The sequence below is a fragment of the Drosophila sechellia genome, chromosome 3L (genome assembly GCF_004382195.2).
Source record: "Drosophila sechellia strain sech25 chromosome 3L, ASM438219v1, whole genome shotgun sequence".
In the NCBI taxonomy this organism is placed as follows: domain Eukaryota; kingdom Metazoa; phylum Arthropoda; class Insecta; order Diptera; family Drosophilidae; genus Drosophila; species Drosophila sechellia.
The window spans coordinates 18135174-18157488 of NC_045951.1; the positions used below are offsets into that span (position 1 = coordinate 18135174).

At 41.9% G+C, this 22315-nt stretch overlaps 6 protein-coding genes and 1 non-coding gene across 8 annotated transcripts in view; 5 read left to right on the plus strand and 2 right to left on the minus strand.

Annotated features, from left to right (window-relative positions):
* The first annotated feature begins 83 nt into the window (after positions 1-83).
* On the plus strand, positions 84-2306 carry LOC6618320 (prolyl 4-hydroxylase subunit alpha-1). The gene is made up of 7 exons (XM_002042557.2): positions 84-320; positions 371-522; positions 828-978; positions 1033-1229; positions 1282-1910; positions 1966-2131; positions 2192-2306. Exons 1-7 carry the CDS (start codon positions 109-111, stop codon positions 2248-2250), a joined length of 1566 nt encoding a protein of 521 aa, XP_002042593.2. The 5' UTR covers positions 84-108; the 3' UTR covers positions 2251-2306.
* A 161-nt stretch (positions 2307-2467) lies between these two features.
* LOC6618321 (prolyl 4-hydroxylase subunit alpha-1) lies at positions 2468-4591 on the plus strand. Its single transcript, XM_002042558.2, has 7 exons — positions 2468-2680; positions 2787-3089; positions 3146-3342; positions 3410-4041; positions 4097-4150; positions 4205-4370; positions 4431-4591. The coding sequence occupies exons 1-7, from the start codon at positions 2472-2474 to the stop codon at positions 4487-4489; spliced, it is 1620 nt and encodes a 539-aa protein (XP_002042594.1). The 5' UTR covers positions 2468-2471; the 3' UTR covers positions 4490-4591.
* Positions 4592-6770: 2179 nt separating this feature from the next.
* LOC6618322 (uncharacterized protein CG13380) lies at positions 6771-8542 on the minus strand. Its single transcript, XM_002042559.2, has 4 exons — positions 8120-8542; positions 7712-7834; positions 7294-7655; positions 6771-7010 (listed from the first exon to the last, which is right to left on the minus strand). Exons 2-4 carry the CDS (start codon positions 7719-7721, stop codon positions 6876-6878), a joined length of 507 nt encoding a protein of 168 aa, XP_002042595.1. The 5' UTR covers positions 7722-7834; positions 8120-8542; the 3' UTR covers positions 6771-6875.
* A 340-nt stretch (positions 8543-8882) lies between these two features.
* Positions 8883-8954, plus strand: Trnap-cgg. The gene has a single exon. It is a non-coding gene; the product is annotated as a tRNA-Pro (tRNA).
* A 392-nt stretch (positions 8955-9346) lies between these two features.
* LOC6618325 (ubiquitin carboxyl-terminal hydrolase nonstop) lies at positions 9347-12713 on the minus strand. Its single transcript, XM_002042561.2, has 5 exons — positions 11965-12713; positions 10945-11346; positions 10773-10883; positions 9896-10710; positions 9347-9749 (listed from the first exon to the last, which is right to left on the minus strand). Exons 1-5 carry the CDS (start codon positions 12082-12084, stop codon positions 9707-9709), a joined length of 1491 nt encoding a protein of 496 aa, XP_002042597.2. The 5' UTR covers positions 12085-12713; the 3' UTR covers positions 9347-9706.
* Positions 12714-13174: 461 nt separating this feature from the next.
* Positions 13175-15310, plus strand: LOC6618327 (protein aurora borealis). The gene is made up of 2 exons (XM_032718127.1): positions 13175-13605; positions 13663-15310. The coding sequence occupies exons 1-2, from the start codon at positions 13328-13330 to the stop codon at positions 14996-14998; spliced, it is 1614 nt and encodes a 537-aa protein (XP_032574018.1). The 5' UTR covers positions 13175-13327; the 3' UTR covers positions 14999-15310.
* Positions 15311-16332: 1022 nt separating this feature from the next.
* Positions 16333-22315, plus strand: part of LOC6618328 (protein phosphatase 1 regulatory subunit 16A) — a 40989-nt gene continuing 35006 nt past the window's right edge. For both annotated transcript variants that reach the window (XM_032719705.1, XM_032719706.1), the window contains exons 1-2: positions 16333-16434; positions 17211-17362. The gene's annotated coding sequence lies outside the window, so the exon portion shown is untranslated. The remainder of the gene's footprint in view (positions 16435-17210; positions 17363-22315) is intronic.

The following is a 22315-nucleotide window of genomic DNA, read 5'->3' on the forward strand; positions in this document are numbered from 1 at the left end:
ATAAACAAAAACGTAACTAATCAAATTTAACCGGCTATGACCTTAAAGAATCCATTTAAGTCAAGAAGAACTTACAATTGTTTAAACAAGTATAATTGCTTCTTAGTTATGATGAGAAAGTGTTATAGTTTACTCCCAGTTCTGCTTGGTTTTGCAGTTCTAAGAAGTTTTGTAGGATGTGTCGATGATATTGAGGAAAAAGAACGATACAGCTCATCTACTTTGGGACTTCTAAAACTGCTCAAAGTGGAAGGAAAATTCGCCGATAGCCTTATAAACAAAGCCGATCATCTGGGAGAAAAATTCGAATCACTTCGAATGTAACACAATCTAATATTTGTTTTTATCACAAGTAAAAGAAAAATTTTAGATACTTGTCTTCAGTGGGTTATGAATTACATCGAAGCCTCAATGAAAAAGTGCAATACGTTTCAAATCCCATAAATGCCTTTTCACTGTTAAGACGCACCCACGAGGATTTACCAAAATGGCACGCCTATTTTAAAGAGGCCATGGGAGAAGGTAAGTTGTAACTAGTAACTACTCGTATTAGTAGTAACTATTATGTAGTAACTAGTACGTAGTAGCTGGTTAATAGTAACTAGTAAGCATTAACTAGTATGGAGTAACCAGTGAACAGTAACTAGTAAGTAGTAACTAGTATGGAGTAACCAGTAAACAGTAACTAGTATGTAGTAACTAGTAAGTAGTAACTAGTGTGTAGTAACTAGTATCTAGCAACTAGTAACATGAAATTGCAGTACTGTATAATACCTTAATAGTATATATAACCTCAAAGATAATTTGTTCCAATTTTATATATACAGGGGATCTAAATATCTTGGATGAGCTTGTGGAAAAGGTGCCTAACGATGTGGACATGTTGTCGGCCATGCATGGAATTCAACGCATAGAAAAAATATATGACTCGAAAATCGACGATTTGGCACAAGGGGTTTTGCACGGAGTTCAGTACAAGTATTTAGAATAGTAATTAAAATTACAGAATTATTAGTCAAATCGACCTTACAGCGTTCAACTTACATATCGTGACCTCATAGCCATGGGTAATTCGATGTATCAGCAAAGCGACTATCAGACAGCAGCCAAATGGTATCGAGTTGCTTGCAAACGTGAATTGGAAAATGCCGATCAATTGCTAATTGAGATTTTGGGCGACCCTTCTGAACACCTTCATCGGCAATACATTAAGTCCCTCTTCAAATACGGTAAGAGTGACCCTACATATTTTCTCTTTTGGCTTATTTCAACTAGTGTTAGGCTCTACTATATCTGAGCCTACGAAGTCCATTGAAGAAGCCTTTGTAATGGTACAGGCCAGTCAAGAGGAGGTGGATAATATTATGTCTGACCTGAGAGACCCGCATAACGACGTTGAAGTAGAGAAAGAGCTGTATCAGGTAAAAAGAAGAAGTTCCAACTTTGAACTTGGTTGTCGAGGACTGTATCGCCAAAAGACGAACCTTGTGTGTCGATTCAAAAGCACTGCGAATACGTTTCTGCGATTGGCTCCTCTGAAATTGGAGGAAATTAGTTTGGATCCATTTATAGCAATGTATCACGAAGTTCTGTATGATTCGGAGATTCATGAACTTAAAGGGCAATCGATGAATATGGTTAATGGCTACGCCAGCGAGAGAAATGGCACAGAAATCAGAGATACAGTGGTCCGATATGACTGGTGGTCAAATATTTCTTTAGTACGAGAGCGCATCAATCAGCGCATAATTGATATGACAGAATTCAACTTCTCAAAAGATGAAAAGCTACAGATCGCGAACTATGGAGTGGGCACCTATTTCCAACCGCACTTTGACTACTCCTCCGATGGTTTTGAAACTCCAAATATTACGACGTTGGGCGATAGGTTGGCCAGCATTCTTTTTTATGTGAGTGAAGATGATTGCTTTCCCTTCAAATATATACACAGATTCCATTTTACAGGCTAGTGAAGTTCCACAAGGAGGTGCCACTGTTTTTCCGGAAATAAATGTTACGGTCTTCCCACAAAAAGGCAGCATGTTGTACTGGTTCAATTTGCATGATGACGGAAGACCTGATATAAGAAGCAAACACTCTGTGTGTCCAGTAATCAATGGAGACAGATGGAGTAGGTTAGCTTATTTATATGTGTACGATTATACTACATATAGGTTGTTTTATTTTACAGCTCTCACAAAGTGGCTTCCTATGTTTCCGCAAATGTTCAGCTTCCCATGCAAATCGTAGTTAATATAACTCTAGTTAAACAACTCTACTGTCACCTTGTTCATAATGGTTTTTAAAAGATTTTATGCTGGCAATATTATAAGATTGTTACTTATAAGATTCCAAACCAATTTTTTTTGGTGGAACCGCAAATATATCAGCCATAACCAATATACCATAAAATTGTCGATTTTTCTAATAAATAGCACAGAAGTTTACTGCATTAGTTAACCCAAGCCAAGATGAAGTGGTTCGTGCTTCAGCTATGTCTTGTATTAATTTGGGTACCGCAGGACTTTTGCAAGGACAAAAATGAAACGTCAGAGGAGAAAATGATATACAGCACTTCTGTGATGAGCATGGTGAAACTTTTTGAAATGGAAGAATCTCTAAAAACGAACCTGGATATTTACGTTCAGGAAATGCAGTCCAAGTTAAATCTGATTAAATTGTAAGTTTTTATTTTTATTCAATAAAAATCATTTGAAATGTTGTGTAAATTATACTATAAATTAAATTATATGAGACACATTTCACACAATACATAATACTTTCAGATATCAAGACTCACTGAAACGAGAAACTTTGACAACGCTGGAGGAGAAGGAAGAGTATGTGTCCAATCCGCTTAATGCGTTTCCCTTGCTCAGACGTCTCAATCAAGATTGGCCCAAATGGATGAGATATATAAAACTGGCTATAGTTTCGAAGAAAACCAAAGAAATGGAAGTGCAGTTGAAGTCCGCGCCGATTGACGATGACCTCAAAATTGCCCTAAAGGGTATGACGCGCATTGAAAAATTTCACAATCTGCACGCAGAGGATTTGACGAAAGGTGTCCTCATGGGAAAGAAATTAAAGTGGGTTGGCAAATTTAATATGCAATCTTGAGAATATCCAAGGTGTCTTCTTGTAGCTCCCATTTGACTGCTCCGGATTGCGTTGCCCTGGCTGATTATTACTACAATCAAACGCAATTCTCAGGATCCACGCACTGGTATCGCATGGCCCTAAGGCTTCACACACATTCCCACGGCATGATCTACGCGAAAGTTTTGGGCTTGAAGAGGAAAAGGATATACAAAAAGTATGCCAAGGCCTTGCTGAAAGAATGTAAGATAACTTCCGGAACATTAACGTATCGGAGATGCCGACTAATGCCATTCAATTCCATTTAAAGCCCTAACTTTGGATAAAACTAAGCCCACTCCGACAGAGAAGTCTGAATGGAACCGATTGGCCAAAGAGGTCACAAGGGAGGACAACTACGACAACGTTAAGAAGTTAATTGATGAATACCTATCAGGGGACGAGAAGATCTTCCAAGAGGTAGCAGCCCGACAGAAGCGCAAACCAACCAAGCTGGAGCGAGGTTGCCGTGGAGAGTGGTCAAGGAAATCCTCGCCAGAACTAATATGCCGCTATAATAGGGACACCTCTGCGTTCCTTAAGTTAGCCCCACTTAAGTTGGAGTTTCTGAGCGTACAGCCTATGATACTTCTGTATCACGACGTGCTCTATGAAAACGAATTCAAATCAATGCGAGACTTAGCCATGTATAATGACTCCATGATTGATGGCTGGACATATGTAGATTTCGACAAAAAGGGCAATCCAAAGCAGCAGGACCGAGTGGTGAAAATAATTTCTTTTCAAGGCACGACGGCACCTTTCACTTTGAGCATCAATCGGCGGCTGGCGGATATGAGTGGTCTTGAGATGCGCGAAAATATGGTTCTGTACCTGACCAATTACGGGCTGGGTGGTCATTTTGGAAAGCATGTTGACTACGTGGAGTTGGCCAAAAGACCTGTGAGTGGTTCTGAGATTAACGATACCTAGTTGAGTAGCATATAATTTCTTTCAGCCAGACTTTTTTGCCGATTTCGGAGGCGATCGCATAGCTACAGCGTTATTCTACGTAAGTGTTTTTTAAACTTTTTCTTGCTTATTTTATTCGTATTCCTTAATTTAGGCATCAGACGTTCCTTTGGGAGGAACTACAGTTTTTACAAAACTTAAGATTGCCGTAAAGCCCAAAAAAGGCAATGCTTTGATTTGGTTCAACTTGAATCACGCCGGAGAGCCTGATCCGCTAACAGAACATTCCGTTTGTCCTGTCGTCCTGGGCTCCAGATGGAGTAGGTTTATCTATATAAATGTGTACAACAAAAAATGTGAGATTCTTTTTCTATTCACAGTAATATCCAAATGGATCCATGAACGCCAGCAAGTGTTTAAGAAGCCTTGTTTAGCCTAATATGCGAATATAAACGTATATAAAAGCTGCCATTAGTGGGGCATGCAAATAAATAGCCCTTGCCGAGGGACGAATCTCCCATCGGCGCACTTTGCTCCTTCAGTCTGGTGTCCCTTTCATTGTTTGCCATAAAATTGCAAGTGCCACTAAATTCACAGCTTCTATTGGCAGAGGAGCTAGCTGCACAAAGGGGTTAAGCTTATGTGCTTGCTCCAAATACCATTTTGCGGAAGTGCACACTTCAATAATGGAAAGGGGGCAGCTGCAGATGCAGCAGTCACGCTGGGCACGGAGTACAATGACCAGGCGGGCCGGCGTACTTAAGCCAACTTTGTCTATGTCGCATCCAGGAGTCACATAATGGGTGCAACCATGTGATTTAAAGGGGCAACGGACAGACTTTCAACAGTATTCCAAAACCGGGATGCAAAAGATCGCTGACCTAGATCGCTTAAAAGCTTAAAAACACACATAAACCCTATGAAAAGACTATTTCGACTTTAATTGTACGTGAGAATCAAAAGAACATTTAGTCCTTCTGCTTCGGAAATACTTGTAATTATTTTAACTTATATATGTATGCTTATGCCACACAAACTTTCCTAATTTGCATCCCTGCACCAAACAAAATTCACTTAGAGAGCAATCATAAAAGCTAAAAAACTGTTACACTAATTGGAATATTTTCGAAGTGGCATACTTAAACTAGGCTACTAAGCACGGTCAAGTTGATCTGGAAACTGAAATGAGTTTAAAAGCAACAAGGTCTAGTGGGGGAGCAAAGCGAAACGAAATCAGCATGAAAGCAATTGTCCAAGTTATTCCAAAGTGCCCACAGGCAAAAGACACTCGCATGCGGAGGCAACTGGCAGGACAACTGGCAGAAATGGAAACTACGACCAGCACCGAATCCGCTTTCAGTTGGCATCAACGAAGCCGGAGCTGTTTTTGAAACGGGTTAAAGGGGAGGTCGCTGCCGGATGGTGTCCTTGCCGACACAGAAAGGAAGTGCCAGTGATGTTGTTTATTTAGTCATACAGACGGTGATCCGTATTTAACGACAAGTTAACCATGGGCTGCAGTTGTTGACATAGGCGGTAAAAAGGACGAGGACGTTCATCCTTCACTTCATTCAGATATAGCTATCATATAACGATGATGGAGATGTATCCCTTCGTATCACATGAGTTCAATTAAACTTCAAGCTAACCTTACTTAAATGAATTTCATAAACGGACCCGCATCATTACAATGATTACTTGTCCATATCATTAAAACTTCCCATGAAAAGCGACCAACTGCGAACATTGTGCCATTCAAAATGCTGAAGAAGGGAGAACGAGGTCAGCAATGACTAAGGCAGAACTTCTTGCGATCCAGAGCCGAGCTGATTTACCATGGACGCCTGTTGAAGCACCAGAATGCGGATGCAGAAAACCCGCAAGTGGAAGTCCAAGAACAAGTGAATCCATAGAATGGCTTGCCAAGTCGTTGGGAAAACTGCAGTGCACGGAACCAGAACGACGGAGGAAAAGAACTGAAAATAAGTCGAGGCAAATGCAATCTAAAGCGTCGCCACTTACCAGACCAGCAGGAGTTAGCCAGAGCAGCGCAGGACGAAGAACCAAGGAGGACACCACAATGTGCCCATGGAGACTTGGCCTGGGGCATTGTAAAGCGATTTCAAAATGTGCTGAACTCTTAAGTGATTGAATTGTTATCTGGTGACATGAATTTGTCCGCTGATTTCAATGGTGCCAAGCTGAGACTCCGCGTTGCACTGCTAAGATGGCAGATATCTTAATGCAAGTTCACATAATATTATGTACTAACCTGATATGAATCAGCATGTTGAAAGAAGTGCGGGGAATTTCTTGCGAACTGAAGTACTGGGAAACAAAATAGGCAACTTTCTACGATACAAATAATAGTTGAATTTAAAGGATTTACTTATGAGCCATTTAAATAACCATTTCTTAAAACTAATCAGAATTTAAAATATTATTTTCTGCATATTGCATCAACTCAAGATTTTTAATAAAAGCAAACTTTAAGCAACTACCATTTTGGAACCAGCTGTAAGCTCATGCATATCCATGCCATGCACTTTGCGTCGAGTCACTGCCGCAGTGCCAATCTGCAGACTGGGCTATAAGGGTTTATCGTGGTCGTGTCCGTGCCGCAGTTCCTGTCTAACAGCTTATGTGTGTGCACATCATACATAAATGTTGCGCTGCAAAATAAAAACTGGCATGTGGGCCAAGGGACAATCAAACTCAGCTCTTTTTAACCGAAGTCCGAATGGTATGTATTAACAATATTAACACTTTGTTCTACATTTAACAATGTATTTAAGGTAACATGCGGCTGAGTCTCAAACTCCTAATCATAGATCCTCATCACTGGGCAATTCGGCTTCTTCAATCTTACGTATTGTCTTCCAGCTGATAGGTGACTTCTTAATCATCTCAATGGGGGCATTACAGAATGGACAAGAGCGCTTGTCCATAAGGAAAAAATCCTAGTAAGGAAGAGAAATAAAATAAGATTATACAATACAATAAAGAATTTTAAATGGGTAGGGAGATGAGAGAGATCTGCTCAAAGATATAACAATTCCACGGTAAAAGCAACGCATTGTAAATATGTTCTATAAAATATAGCTGCCTTGGCTAATCCTTTTGATAGTTCGACCCTATGGGGCAACCACCAGTTGGTGTTGCTACCTATATTGCGCTCTTAAGCGTCCTGGTTATCTTCAGTGTGGCTAGTCTTAGGTGTTGTCCGTTAGGAGAACCACATACCCTGGGATGCTGCTCACAAATCTGGAAGAGGCGACCATAGAAGTACTGATGGCATCGTTCGCACTCGTATGCGGTGTTCGGGCGCATGCAGATGCAGTGTTTGGAGCTCTTGTAGTCCTCTGCCAGCTCGTACTTAAGCTTAGGGTGCTCCTCCGTCTGATCGAACTCGGGGCCTAAGCCAGAAATGTGGAGACCACGCTCGAAATTGTGGTACTCCTCCTCATCTGATTTCATTTGGGTAGGCGGCTTGCGATTGAATGCTTTGGCCGGACCCTTTTTTTTGACATCCTTCAAGAATGGAGACGAAAGATTCCTATAGAGATTGGAGAGGCGAACGGCTATGTTCTCGGTTTCATTGTTGGCTGAAATAAACGCTGCTTTAGCGGATCAGATGTGGCTATATAAAGCTCATAGTTACCGAATGGCATATTTTTTACAAATATTTGTACAAAATTTTTGATATTTTGATATTTTGATATTCCCGATAGCAAAACTTTAATTGTTTTTCGACGCCAACTTGAAGTAACGCCGCTTGGCAGTGCTGTGAAATGCGCGCAGTATTAAAACCAATTATCGGTATGTGTATTTATTTATCTTTTTTAACAATCATTTCGCTACAGAGCTACGCTTTATCGCTGTACTTAAGGAATAGGTGATTTATAGATTTATAAATTTTTATTTTATTTATTGTTTTGATTATTTAAATCCAAAAGCGCCTTAAGTCGAAATACATTGTTGTGAAATACAAAAAGTTAACAAACACAATTTTGTCTATTACAATCGAATATTGCGTATATTTTGAATTTTCTTAATCTCGGATACTTACAAATAATTTCGATGGGCGACGCAAAAAGCGCATTGAAAAATCATAAGAGTATGTATGTATATTAACCGTTTGTTTTAACACTTTGGCTGCTTTGTTCTGGATGAGTTGGGCTGCGTTGCTAAAAGCGACCCAAAAACGACGGCTTGCCTCTTGCGCATATGCAACCATTTTTGCGTTCGGCAGCAAACTTGAAGTTAGGATAATTGTACGACTTTTGAAATTCCATTTTAACCCGCGATCGCATGAGACCAAGACCTTTGCCCACTGCGACAGTACTGCAAAGCTCCCGATCTTATCGATAAAGTAATTGACCCGATAACATATACCTACCCTTTAATAAATTAATAACCATTCAAACTCGGATTCTGGTAGTCTCCGAAAAAGGATTTTACACTTTAAAATAATTTGAATTCCTCTCGAAAATTAAGGAAATAATTATGTATAGCTGAAACTGTGTATAAATTAATTGGACAGACGAAAACGATTTACTTATTTTATCCAACAGAAAAAGTTCTCATTATACGGAATGTATGCTCATAAATAGCATATTATATTCCGAGACTGCATTTTGAAAATAACGTACGTTATGGCCACTCTCCTTTAATATTCAATCTGGTTTGTGAGTCGGCTAAGTTAGCAAGTGTTCGAACCACGCGCACACTATAGTTGTCTCTTTTTAGCTTGCTTATAGCACGAGCCAGAGCGTTGGAGTGAGAGGTCCCGCACATTAAAAGCCATCATTCTGATCGATCCCAGTACCGCAGGCTCGTTGGTCTAGAGGTATGATTCTCGCTTCGGGTGCGAGAGGTCCCGGGTTCAATTCCCGGACGAGCCCAAGTGATGTCGGTTGTTTTTTTTTTTTTTTTTAAAAAAGTTTGTAACTTTTTTGTTTTTGAAATAACTGCAATGTATAATGTATCCTAATCCCAGTTGCCTCAGCCCCCAAAAATTGTAGTTATTTAATTTGTGCAATGGATTAATTTAAATTTACAATTATTGCTCTCTCTAATTGAATGAAGACGAAATAAAAATATTCACGATATTCATAAGCATGATTTGGATTTTGGTTCAGTTCTAACGGAATTTGTCTGAAAATGTTTTTAACATTTTTTTCCAAATAAGAGGCATTTCAAGAGAAGTGCTAAACATTCTCTTTCCATTTGCAATACGGCGTTTGTAGCATATCCCTTGTTTGATTTTTAAAATATAAATGTATAAGTCATCTGCTTGTTGTTTTGTTTTTGTTTTTAGTATTATGGATTTGAAATACTTAGAGCAAAACGGGTATCTCCACAAATCGAGTGTTCAGATAGATTACATTTTCATTAATTTCCTTTTTGTTCTCTATTGTTCCAATGTTTTGAGTTTGTGAGCTTGAATAACCCCAATCGAATCGAATGAACACTCCTCATATTATAGGATTGCTTTCGTGTTTATGTTAATATTACTTAATATGTAAGCGCTGCCGCGTCCTTGTCTGTATTTTGTGTTTATTCGTAATTCGTAATGCATTGACTTCTGCTTTCTGCTTGTGGGATTTTGTTTTTTGATGGATACAGTCGCCCTAATCGATCTCAGCGGATTTTCTTACTCGTATTCCAGCACGTTTTTATGGTAAAACAATAAATAACTGAAAGAAGTGAAAATAAGTAGTAAGTTAATAATGCTTTGATAATCGAGTAAAAAGCTAAGTAACTTTGTATATGAACGTGAAATCAACTTAAGTAAATGAAATGCTGAATGCTGGTTTTGTTGTGATATATTGGTCATTCTTACCCCTCGCTGTCCAGCACCTGCTTGAGCGATGCCATCGTTATCACATGATCATCGCACTTGACCCACGTGTCCTTCTGGTGCCGCACATACGCCGTATAGTGACCGGTGTCGATGGTGCCCACATGATTGACCACGGCGTACAGAGAGAACCGGAAGTCTCCGTAGGCGTTCTTCTTCTCCGACATAAAGGGCGTCATGTCGAACTCCACGGGGAACTGGATGAACGAGGAGATCTTGCGATCGATCAGAGCTGAGTGCTCGAAGCGTTTCAGATGGAAGGACACCACGCTGGGCAGCGTCCGCAAGCTGAACTGTTTGGTGGACTCCTGGTAGGATTTGCAGGTAGAACACTTGATTTTGGCGGCCGATCCGAGATGCTCGGCCCGAGTGTACCGCTCCAGGCAGTCTATCAGCGTTTTTGGGGTAACACCACCATGCGTTGTTGTTTCGCCCAGGTCCAGCGATATGTCCCAAAACGGATCGTACGTGGTGGACACTCCGTTGCACGCCTGGCACACCACATCGCTCTGCAGCATGCCCGTGAAGATCTGGTCTATGATGCAATTACACTGGCCGTAGCAATGCGAGCTGCTCGAGTTGCTGGAATTAGTTCCACTTCCCGAGCCAGAGCTGTTGCCCTTGCTGTCGTGCTCCGCCTTTGCCTTCACGCAGTGCCGATGCAGCACGTCCAGAGTGGCGATGAAGAACTCGTGCGCGTCCTGCTGCTCGTAGCCGGCCAAGTGCTTCGCATGGTTCCAGATTAAATGCAGTAGCCGATGCAGCGACAACGGCGAACGGGAGCCGGAATAGAACTCCTACAAAGGGGGATAGCATATGGAAAAGACTCATCATAAACACTACAGCATATATAACTCACCTGGAAGAGACGTGACACTTCGCAAACGAGACATTTGTGCGATGACTTGCTGCCGCAGTCGTGGCGATCTGACATGAAGTAATCGCTAAGCAGGGGTGTGTGAACCAGAGCCTGGAGGATACAGGAGTAAGTCAGTGAGAGGAGACCCGCCAGTTTAATTGGATTAGCCCACCTGGACGATGCAGTTCATGAAGCAAGTGGCGCCCAGATTAAGCAGACCCCTCAGACCGATCGTTTGATTGGGCCTCACCAGCCGACGCCTCGCATTGGCCAGCAGCAGATTGGTCTCCTTGGTCGTGGGAACCCACGGCACCCAGCCGATGCTCTTCTGCAGATCCTTGGCCTCCAGCTTGCGGTTGATCAGCGCATACTCGCGGCTCCGCGCGTCGTAGATGAAGTCTCTGCAGGCGTAGCAGTAGAGCGTTCCGTGGGACAGCTCCAGGGCCACATTGTGCTTCTTGGATCGCAGGTGACTCGTGATGTGGGCCCCCCGACAGCCGAAGTAGATGCAGTGCAGGCAAGCGTACAACTGGATGCCGTAGCTGCCGCACTCGAAGCAGTTGCAGTGAATAGCCTGGGGGAGGAAGGATGGTTTTATGATACCGATAAATATGACATTCGATTTTTTTTTAATCAGATAAACTAAATTCTAATCCCATACTAAAACCTACATTGAGTAAAAATGTTATTTCCGTGCATAAAAAGTGCCACACAAGTTTGAAAAGTAAGAATCTCCTAAACAATATCAATATATATTTTATATGTAACTAAAAATATTAAAACCATGTAGTAATATTATTATATATTTCAATAATAACATATATTTTAAAAAATAACATATATTTTCCTTAATATGTAATTTCGCCGAAATGTAAAATCTAAAAAAAATGAAAACGGAAAATAAAACTTTCGGTGCAAAAGTATTTATTACAGTGCTCATTTGTCAGCTGTTAAAACAGCTGTTCCATGCTTCACCCATTCCAAAAAGTCCGCACTGCCTTGTGGTGAGAACGGTGCGTTGTCTGCCACTATCATTCCAGCCGGTGTGTCAGTGACCTTTCACGTGACTCACGGCTCACCTCTGATTGTGATTGCGTTCTCTCTAACCTTCGCACACTCGCACATTCCCACCTCACCACGGCATCAGCGCTCTCATTCTACCTCCCACTCTCTTGCACGCCACTGAACTCACCTTTCGCTCGCGCGCATCTCTGTTGACGCAGGCAGCGAAGTAGGCGTCGATGACCCGGAATGTATCGTAGCTGTGCTCCTTCACATAGCTTTGATAGTGCCGACAACCCGTCTCGGACATGACGGCGCTGCTGGCGTCGGCGCTAGCTTTGGCTTGGGCGCTGGCGTCGCTGCCGGCGTCGGCGCTCTCAAGTTCAATAGCAAGTTTTTGCACGGTACGCAAGCAGTCCGATAGGCGCAAATGTTTGGTGGCATCTAGGGGGTTTTTCGCGTCCCTGTGGCCCTTTGCTACTCTGTCTCGCTGCTTGTCGCTGTTAACTGTTTTGATTAGATCGGCGGTGATAAAGCGGCCGGCATTTGTTGTTGTTGTTGCTGCTGCTAATGTTTCGTTCTCGGCCGTTCCCCGGCCCGCTTCCGCACCCACCGCCCACCGTTCCGTTCCCCTGCCGAAGCTTCGGCCACTGCTGCTGCTGCTGCTACTGCTAAATACGCTCGTATTACTATCAACACTATTCTCTTTTGTTTTCGCCCGTTTCGCCGACGACTGCAGCGGCACGAATGCTTTGTCACACTTGCGCTGTTTTCGCCGAATTTTGGCCACTTTTGCGGTTCTTCGCCGGGCGGCCCAATTTTCGAACTATTTGGGCTTTTTTTTTTGTGAATTTCTGTGATTTTTCGCTTGCTTTACTTGTTTCTATTTCGCACTGCACGCACACACATACACACGCGCGCAGATGTGTTGGTGGAAGACAGCTGTCAGTGTGACCAGTTGCGAAAGCGTACTTAAATGCTGGCATTGGTATTTTTCTAATATAAGAGTATTGAAACATTCAAAATTAGCAACACAAGAATTTAATTTTTAATGAAGTTATAGGAACAATAAAAGGTGATAGCAGCCTCAATTTTAAAATGCTTCCATATTAGGATAATTTCGAGCTATTTATCCCTCACGCTTATTACAGGTTACAATTTTTTATAACAGTAACCATTTCTTGTTTTTGGTCTGGTCCCATTTAATTAGAAAACAGTTAACGTCGCCCAGCTGATGTGTTATCGAGAGCAAGCAGCTGTTGGCGCGCAAAATAAAAATACTAAAAGTTAGACAAGAGTTGAAATAATTTTCAGTCACTTGTAGATAAGCGAATAAATAAATATTAAATGACAATTCAGTCGTTAGCAACTAATTTTCCTTGAACAACCCTCACTTTCGCATAGCGCTATTTGAATTGTCAACGATTCGATAAGTCCGCTGCATCGCTTTACAACACTGCTGCATTTGAAAATACCGACATCTGCCTGCGAGTCGCAGCAGGCGCGCTTGTTTTATTTTAAGTCGAAACTAGGCGAATTAGTGACTGGAAAAGATGTACAACGACGAGGTGCGAACGCCGCAAGCCCTCAAGAATCGATACATTACAAATGTGAACGGATTAAAGTGCCGGGCGCGCCGGAACAGCCACTCGAACAGCAGCAACTCGTCGGCGGCGGCGGCAACGCCAACGAATGGCGGCAAAGAAAATGGAAAATACAGCCCCCAGATGTCGGGAAATGTGTGCACCCCGCCCCCGAAAAGGCTGCACAAGGTGCGGAATCCCTTCGAGGGAGCGATGGCAGATCGTTTACACCTGCCACTGATCGCCAGGTGAGTTTTTCGTGGGGTTGAAAAAACCCTCTTATCGCGACCCTCGTTTCCTTGCAGTCCCTCGCTTTTCCGCTCGCGGACACCCCAACTCTCGTCCACCCAGTTCGAGTGGAACATTGACGAGGTCTCCCAACTGAAACCCGCCGACGTGGAGCCCCATGAAACCCAGTTCCACGATTCCCCCGATCCCGAGCAGGAATCCAAGGCCCAGCTGGCCATCAGTGCCTTTTTCAAGGAGTCACACATTGTGCCAAGTCCGGTGGATTGTCCATTGCGAAAACAGCGCATAATACTCAATTGCAGCGAGGACAACACTCCCATATCGAATAAGTCGCGGAGGATGCGGGATTGCGAGGTGCAAACGGAACTTACTCTGCCGCCGATATTGCCAAAGGCCCTAGAGGATGCCCTGCTTCCGTACTTGCGGCCACACTTGGCTGGCCGCTTGTCTGGCAGGAGCAAATCCAGTGGTGGTCCCGACATCTTTAATAGCTCCATGCGCCGGAAACTCTTCGATCTGCACAATGTCATTGTTTTGGGCGAACAGGACACGGCGGAGCAGTCGAGGTCGATGGTGGGCTCCAGTCCGCAGGGCAAGCAAACAATGTTCGCGGGCAGATTGTCGGATTCCGCCTCCGGGGAAAGCAGCTTCGGCTGCCTTTCTCCCATTAGAAACCTATGCGGACTACCGCCAGGCACTCCCGATAATGGCACTTGCTCGGGAAAGAGGAAACTTCTTATGCACGAGCTGGAGCTGCCGTCGCCCATTGCCCCGTCGGAGCATCTCAGTCGGAGATTGGTGCACTCCAAGGTAGAGGTCAGCGTTACGGAGCAGCACGACACGTTGTCAGAGCGCACGGCATTGAAGTTCACGCCAGACAGGAGTTCCTCGCCCATGGGCGCACTGGAGCATTCCGATTGCAGCATTAATCAGAGGGTTCGTCGGCTGCGTGTGAATAGCACGCGACAGGTTGTAATCGAGGCAGGGGATCAGCCGCTTTTCGAGGAAACGGAGGGTGAGGAAGAGGAGGCTGAAACCGATGACGACGAAGAGGCGGAGGCCATGCAACTATCGACAGTGAGCTTCAACTGCAGCTCCTCCAATTCAGATACTCCGCGCGGACATAAAAGACATCGCTCCGCACAACGCAAGAATCTCTCGCAGTCCTTTAGTGCCAATTTGGAGGAGGAAGCGGATCAGACACCAGATGCGGGCTCCATCCAGCCAGCAGAGGCACCATCTGTAGCGATGCCCCAGCAAGGAGCCAGGATTCCGCTATATCGGGCGGACAGCGGCTTCAACGAGACTTCTAGCACGACCTTTGCCTTCTCGCAGGATCTCCCGCTGGATGTGTCCATGGCCTGCTGCTCCACCCCCTCCACCCGATCTTGACCTCTGCCCTTCGCAGTTCTAGATGGTGGTAGCACCTACATATGTAGTTTTATAGGCAATCTATGCAATAACTCCATTTCACAGGCTAAAGAGAGGAAGACTCGTTTTTTAACTGCAATGTACACCCACCGTTTATATATATTTTGTATTCGTAATTGTGTGTTCTTATAGAAATCTGCCAAATAGTGAATTAAGCCGTGTGTTTACGTCATTTATTAACTTAACTCAATGTCTTTGTCTAGTTTAGGGTACTTAATAAAAGTTCGTTCGATGCCATATTTAATGTAATAAAAAGATCCGGAGTTGTGCCATTTTCTAGCTGCTTTAAAAACGAAATGACCATTAAATAAGAATTCACATTGGAGGCATATTGGAGAATTCCTGTCATATAGTGGTGGTCATGGTCATGGAAGTTGGTTGGAAATGATATATGATCTGTGATGATGGGAACTCTTGGGAACGTCAGAGATGGCTCACATCAATTTCAACTTGGATCAGCGTCATCGTTCTGCAATTAATACTACTTACTTTATTCTTAATTTTATTCAAAATGTTTGAATTATTTCAAAAGAAATCGATGATCAGGGTATGTGTACCCAAAACAGCGAGAAGACTTATGTATGATCGTGGAACTGGGCTGCAGGAGAATCTGTGGATGTCGCTTTAGTGGATGTTCCTGATCTCCTGGTAAATTCAAAATTGATATGACTACAACTGGAGATGCTGTTGCTTAGTAGCAGTACACGAAAAATTAATATGGGCAATCTTAGTCCGTTGCGGGTAGTTCGTTGTTGAAAATTGAAAATAAATTTTTGTTTTTCATTGAAGTTCATTAATATTTAATAGTTAAATTCATCAGCATTACTTATCACTAATCTATGTGGAAAAGGTTCGTTTGCGGGGGGGAATGTGGATTGTTGTGATCTGACAGGTACTAACTCTCTTTTTGCTTTATAAAATTCCTGCTATATAGATAGATTCTAGAAGCCCAAGTCGCCCTTGTGCGAACTGACTTTTTAGACGATCTTAGATCACCCTCGTAAAATTTAACATATATTAAAAAAATACCTCCCTTCTATTTCGGCACTCTGCTACAAAACATCTCTACTTGTAAGTAAATACTTATTTATATTCTTTTTAAAAAAGTCTCCGAGAAAGTGATAAGTTTCCATATCCCGAAGAACATCGAATTTTCAAATCTGCAGTCGGACTGTTTTAATCGATATCGATATCTATTCGATATTTGAGACATGTCTATCTCCTTTCTGTGCAACTATCGCTACCTCAACAGCTGACGTTGGCGTACCGTTTAAAAAATTCAGTATATCGCCAAACATCAACGGTAACGCATGTGGTTTGCTCTCGGAAATGTTTTTGAGTGCTTGAGTGCGCACGCGAGAAGAACTGTCGGCATTTGAGAAGCGATCAGCAGAAATGTAATTGTTTGTTTTGGGGATCGAATCGAGTGGCTGTTATACTGTTAGATTGATGCTACTTTTCCAAGCTGCTGTCCTTTTTTCGCGTTGTTTGGGTCACGGGAAAACATGTTAGCTTGCCAAACAAAGAAATCAATTTAACCGAAATGTTTCGTACGATCGGCGGAGATTTCTGCACTAATTTTCACCTGGTGTGTTTGTGTGTGCGTGCGTGAGTTCTGTTATAAATAGCGAAAGAGAGGAGGAAAAAGCAGATCGCTTTTTGGGCCATTAAAAATGCCGAAAGAAAGTGCGGAGCGGGATAAATAAAAAAAATATTTGTTTGTGGGCCAACAAAATAAATTAGAACAACTCGTAAATAAGTCGGGCGCCAGAGGAAATGCTGAAAAATAAACGAAATAAAATAAAATAAAATTAAATTAAATTCGCAAACGCAGCCGCGCGGAAATGTGCAAATTGATGGAAAATTAAAAAGGCAAAAAGTAGCGAATCAAAAAAAGGAAAAATTGCAAAAAGAATTCCTGTTACAAGAAACCAGTTCCTAACTCCCCACCCACCTCCTATCTTCTCCTTTTTTCTGGCTGCATCCGTTTTGAGCGAAAGTTTCTACTCCACTGTGCGAAATGTGTGCAAACAAGTTGGCCAGCTGTTCGCCGAGCGGAGAGGATGGAGTGGCCAAGATGGGGAAATGCGGAAAAATCTAGCCAATTAATTGTGCCGTGAAAGTGTGCGCCAAGTCAATGTCTATAATAAATACAATTTTTTACAATTTGCAGTCCGGTGCCTTTTGTGCGCTTCCATTCGACTCGATTCGTTTCAACTCGATTGAAAGCAACTTTGCGATCAAAAAACTAACAAAAACGGAAAGTCTCGCCTTGCAATTGGACTTGAATGGCTCTAAAGGCCTTTTTTCGCACCCGGACTCGAGGTAAGCCTGTTTAATTTTCACGCCGACTTCGCATTTTAAGGCAGGCGACAAATTATTTGGGTATCGTATGCAACGACACGTTTCATTAACTTGTATGCATGCGATTCGTTTTAGTGGTCACAAAAAACATTAACAATAATTCAAGTTTCTATTCGTTAATTAATTTCGCATTTCTCTGCTATTTTCACTGATCGATTCCCTTTTCAACTTTTCTCAGTTAAATTTTACACATTTGTAATTGTTAATTGCTTTAAAGAGTGCCAAATTAGAAATGTACAAGATTCTCGCAAATTTAGAGCAAAAATGGTTTCAAAATTGATTTTCCATTTAATATTGAGAATTCTGACTTGAAGTATCATTCGTAAGATCTTTAATGATCTCAAACTTTCTGGATAGATCATAAACTGTACAGTGTTGCAAACTCCACGCAACGCTGGTGTGTGAGTGCTTTCTGCACTAGCTAGAACGGGATAGGGCAATCAAGAGTGTAAACAACAGTTAAATGTTGTTAAACTCGAATCCGGCGACTGCTCTTGTCACATGTTCTGCGCCCGCAGCTCCACTCTTTTTCGCCCTTCGTCGACGAGTTTTGTGCCTTATCGCAACCCTTGTTTGTTTTTTGTGTTCTTCTTGCCGTATTATATGGCCGGTTCTGCTGCGGCTTTTGTATAACTTCCGCTATTGTTATTATTTTTTAGTGGTTCGTTGTTGGAAGAAGTGTAATTAAACAGTGGCGTCGGCACGGGGAAGGGGCAGGGGCGCGGCGGAGGTAACCCTGCAGCAGCAAATGCAGCAGCCGCCGACTCACGGGAGTTGCCACCTCGAAAACCGGTTACAAATCATTAAACTAAAATTCTGGCTCGCCGTCCCGCTCGCACCGCGCTGCCTCTCGCTCCCACCTGCACGCCTCACTGCACAGTGGCGCATGCAAGTGCAACTTGTTGCAGCAACTGTTGCCGCCGCCGTCCGTGTTGCATGTTGCATGCTGCTGCGAGTGCACTTTCATTAGACGGACGAATTGAAAGATTTATGAACAGAAAGAAAGTGTGTGGTGGGGAACAGGTCTAAAACAAATCCATATTTTATCAATAAAATGAAGACCAACCGATTTCCGAGGCACTTATAAAGTGCGCTAATTAACAAAAATTCACTAGAGTCGGTTTTTTTGAAAATCGCAATGACTTTAAATTATATTAAGCAACAAATTGCACATGTTTAGACATTTATTTTGAAACATGTTTAAGATAATTATAAAATTCAATTAAATGTAGTAATTGGTATAACCCTTATTAACATTTTAAAGAAATAAATAATGACAAATTATTTTTTGAGCTTAATTTTGGTATTTCAGACCTTTGCAGAGCATTTCAACTTCTTTATCAGCATTTCGCTGAGCTTTCCCGTTTTTCCTGTTTCGGTTGCAAAAAAAAAGAAAGAAAAAAAAACTAATTAAATTTGTCTAATATTCAAAATCGAAAGAGGGAAAAACTCGTTTATCGGCATCCTTGTGACACACTGACATCTTTAGCTAATCTCGGGCCCTCCCCCTTTCCGCACTCCGCCATCCCGCTCCCATCACACTTTGCTTAATTAATTCTGTTTTCGGTTTTGTGTGCCGCCACCTATCAATGCCACCCCCCTCGGTTCCCAATCCCCCCCTCGCCCAGTCGCTCGTTGCTGGCCCCGTAATTTGCATTGATTTGCAAATTTTTTATTGGCCGTTTCGACTCGAGCCTGACGTAATTTGTTAAACTTTGTTATTTACCTGGCTGACATCGATGGCCAACTAATCAGCGCCAGCTTTTGTTGGCTTTAATTTATGGTGTGTGGGCATTTTAAGCGCTTTAATCGCAAAGGATTCTGTCCCACACTCCAGTTCCTAATCTTTCGGTACGATTTTTCTGGTTTAATCATCTCCTTCGGGGTCAGAGATTACGTATATTTCTCAGAAAAGTTGGCCATAAAAGTGGTGAATGAATTAAACCAAATCACTTCAAATCGAGGAGAGATAAAAGTGATGTTGCTTCAACTGGATTATATTTTAATGATACAAACTGGATTTAATGGGTTAAGATCATATTAATTCCAGCTTGATTAGCTTCCGTTGCTGTGCTTTTAATAAGGTGCTCTTTTTATTCTACTGTTTACATAATCAGTGCTTAGATTCCTTAATGTGGAGATCCTTTTACTGTGTATCCCTTACAATTGTTATCATTGATATATCAATGTCAATAGAGAATTAACTTAATATAAAACGTCGTCATAAATAGACCTTATTTCTTCATAAAATCAATTGTTATAGCCCTTCTTCATGTTTTTAAACATACATGGTTGCATTTTTAAGTTTTTTTTGCAACCATGGCATACTAAGGAAATATTTGACGGTCGAACTAAGGAGTTAAATACCAACTACTCGAGATTTGTCTGCGTGTACTTCAAATTGTGTTCGAAATTCGATTCTTTAAATTGAAATTTGACAATGAGGAAGTCTCGACCGCAGCCCCCTCCCCCTTCCCCCTTGTTTGCTAACATATGTCGATCGGTGTCCAAGGCAGCAGCTGTTGAGTTGAGACAGAAGTCCAAGAACAAGAACCTCGAACATGACAGACTTCTCTTCTCAACAGGCCCTTCAGTTAGTTGGTTAGGGTTTACTTATTAAAGCGTTATTTGCTTCATCCCGGCCACTTGTTAATTGCGCACTTTGCATTCTATTGCAAGTTCATCATGCCTAACGGTTTCGTTTTCAAGTACAGGGATGAAGACTCGACTGACTCAAAAGTCAGTTAACTAATTCAATTAGTGCCACGTGAATTACCCGTCCGAAAGTCATGGAAAATGGGCCAAGAAAGACGAGCGAGGGAAACGCAAGCAACAAACTGGACAGAGACGAGGCGAAACTTTTGTTATCCCATTGTGTCTGCTGTCGAGATGATTACTCGTATTCGAGGGAAGCGGAGGGCACCGGGAATGGACCCGGCGTTGGAAATGGTAAAGAAAAGGGAACCCAGAGGTGGACAATTCTCGGAACCCTCCACCGAACAATATGATTAGATAAGGTTCTGAATATAACCACCTTTGATTGAGAACAACACGAGTGCCGATGAATGTTCTTTTCGGAATGCAAAGAAAACTAGTAACCTGCGGGGTGATAGAATATTGCATACCAATTTAAAAAGTAATTCAAAATGGGAATGATCAAGCAGCTAATATATAGAATGTGTAATATACAAAGTCATTAGGCTAAAACTGGAGGCATTGCAAAGTAACTAATGAACAAACTTCATCCAAGAAATATGTATCTATTCGAATTTAAAGATATATCGAATCTATATTAGAATTTATATTTATAGATATTTTGAAAGTTGCAAAGTATCTATACAACTTAAAAAGGATTACACTTAAATTACAAGTTAGAAGTTAAATAAAAAGAGCTAAGTATTGAGTTCTGCAGAAAGTTTAGTTACACAGTCCCTCGTTTGAGTTGTAAAACTTTGTTTAAGTTTCGTATCTGGCCCTCAAATTATTGCTATCGAATTCGCGAATCGCCGTTGAACTTCTTGCTTGCACCCATCTGTGGCCTTTGGCCCTTCAACCAGCTAGAGTTTGAGTGCAAATTAGCCAGCCAGTAGTGTTAAATAGGCTTGTTTAGGCCCGGCTTGTTCCTCTGGCCATTCTGGCTCATTATTATCACATGGAAGAGGAAACTTTGTACTAGTTTCGTTTGGCATTGTTAGCCGTTCTGTGAATACTTTTTTGTTTATCCCAGAGTTTGGCAAGCCCGAAAATTGCACAACAGCAAGAACAACTTTTCTGTTGGATAGTTGGGTGTGGGTGTCAACGTTGTTTTGGTTTTGTTAGTGCGAAAGTCGCACGCCCACAGCCACGCCCCCACCGCCCTTAAACATGGCAAACAATTGTGCTTTTGTTTACTAATTTGCGGCTGTCTCAGTTCTTTTTGCTGCGACTGCTAGCAGAAGTAGAAGTTTGGGGCTTTGACTTTATCGCCGGTTTGTTTACTTTCTTTGGCTTGGTTTAGTTTTTTGGCTATTTGCTGCTCTGTCTGCCGAGTTGAAAGTTCATTTGCCGTTTTAATTGCCAGCTAATAGCTCGAAAGCTACTCGTATTTTCATTTTATTGCGCTTTTTGTTTTGTTTATGGTGTTCTCCCCTAATTTTACCCCCTCATTTCTGGGGGCGAATGGCAAAAGTTATGCGGGCAGCAAGGGAGATGAAAAACGGAAAGAGAGAGTGAGATCAAAGTGAAGTTTTTGACTTTTGGGGCTAGCGAAATTTGAATTATTTTGACATTTGTTGGACTTCCGGCCATTTCATAGTTTCTCTGACAGTTTGTACGTTCACTTAATGTAGTTATCTAGACATGTATAGGCTAGTGAAGTTTAGGACTAAACTTTTTGTACTTCTATAATTCTTTTACTTCTTCATTTATACTTCATTTTAGTCTAATTGTTGAAAATATGTGTAATAGGCAAAAACTTACAGTTTATGGAAATTCGCATTAACGTAATGGCAAACTAGCTGCAAAACATTTCCACAATGCAAAGCTTTCACCCAAAACGGAATGCACATTTCTTTCCAACTCTAGAATTCGACCTCTGACCTTTACCTGTTGCTTGTGCCCCCCGAAGGGAATTTAATTTCACTCTTATCTGCCTGAGCTCTTCTCTCGTCAGCCATTTTATCATCCAAGTCCGGCAATTAGCCTGTTGGAAGTTGGCCTCATACTTCTGCAGAGCAATTTCCTTGTTAGGAAACTTTTTCATTTCTTTCATAATTTTTTCTTCGACCAAGTTAGGCGAATCCATTAATCAAACTTCTGGTCTTTGTTCAATCTCTTCTATTTTGTGTTGCTCTAGCATTTTTGCTGATTCTTTTTCCAGTTTATTTCTAGGGGCTTACTCTTGTTGTTATTTATCATTGTTGCGGCATAAAGTTT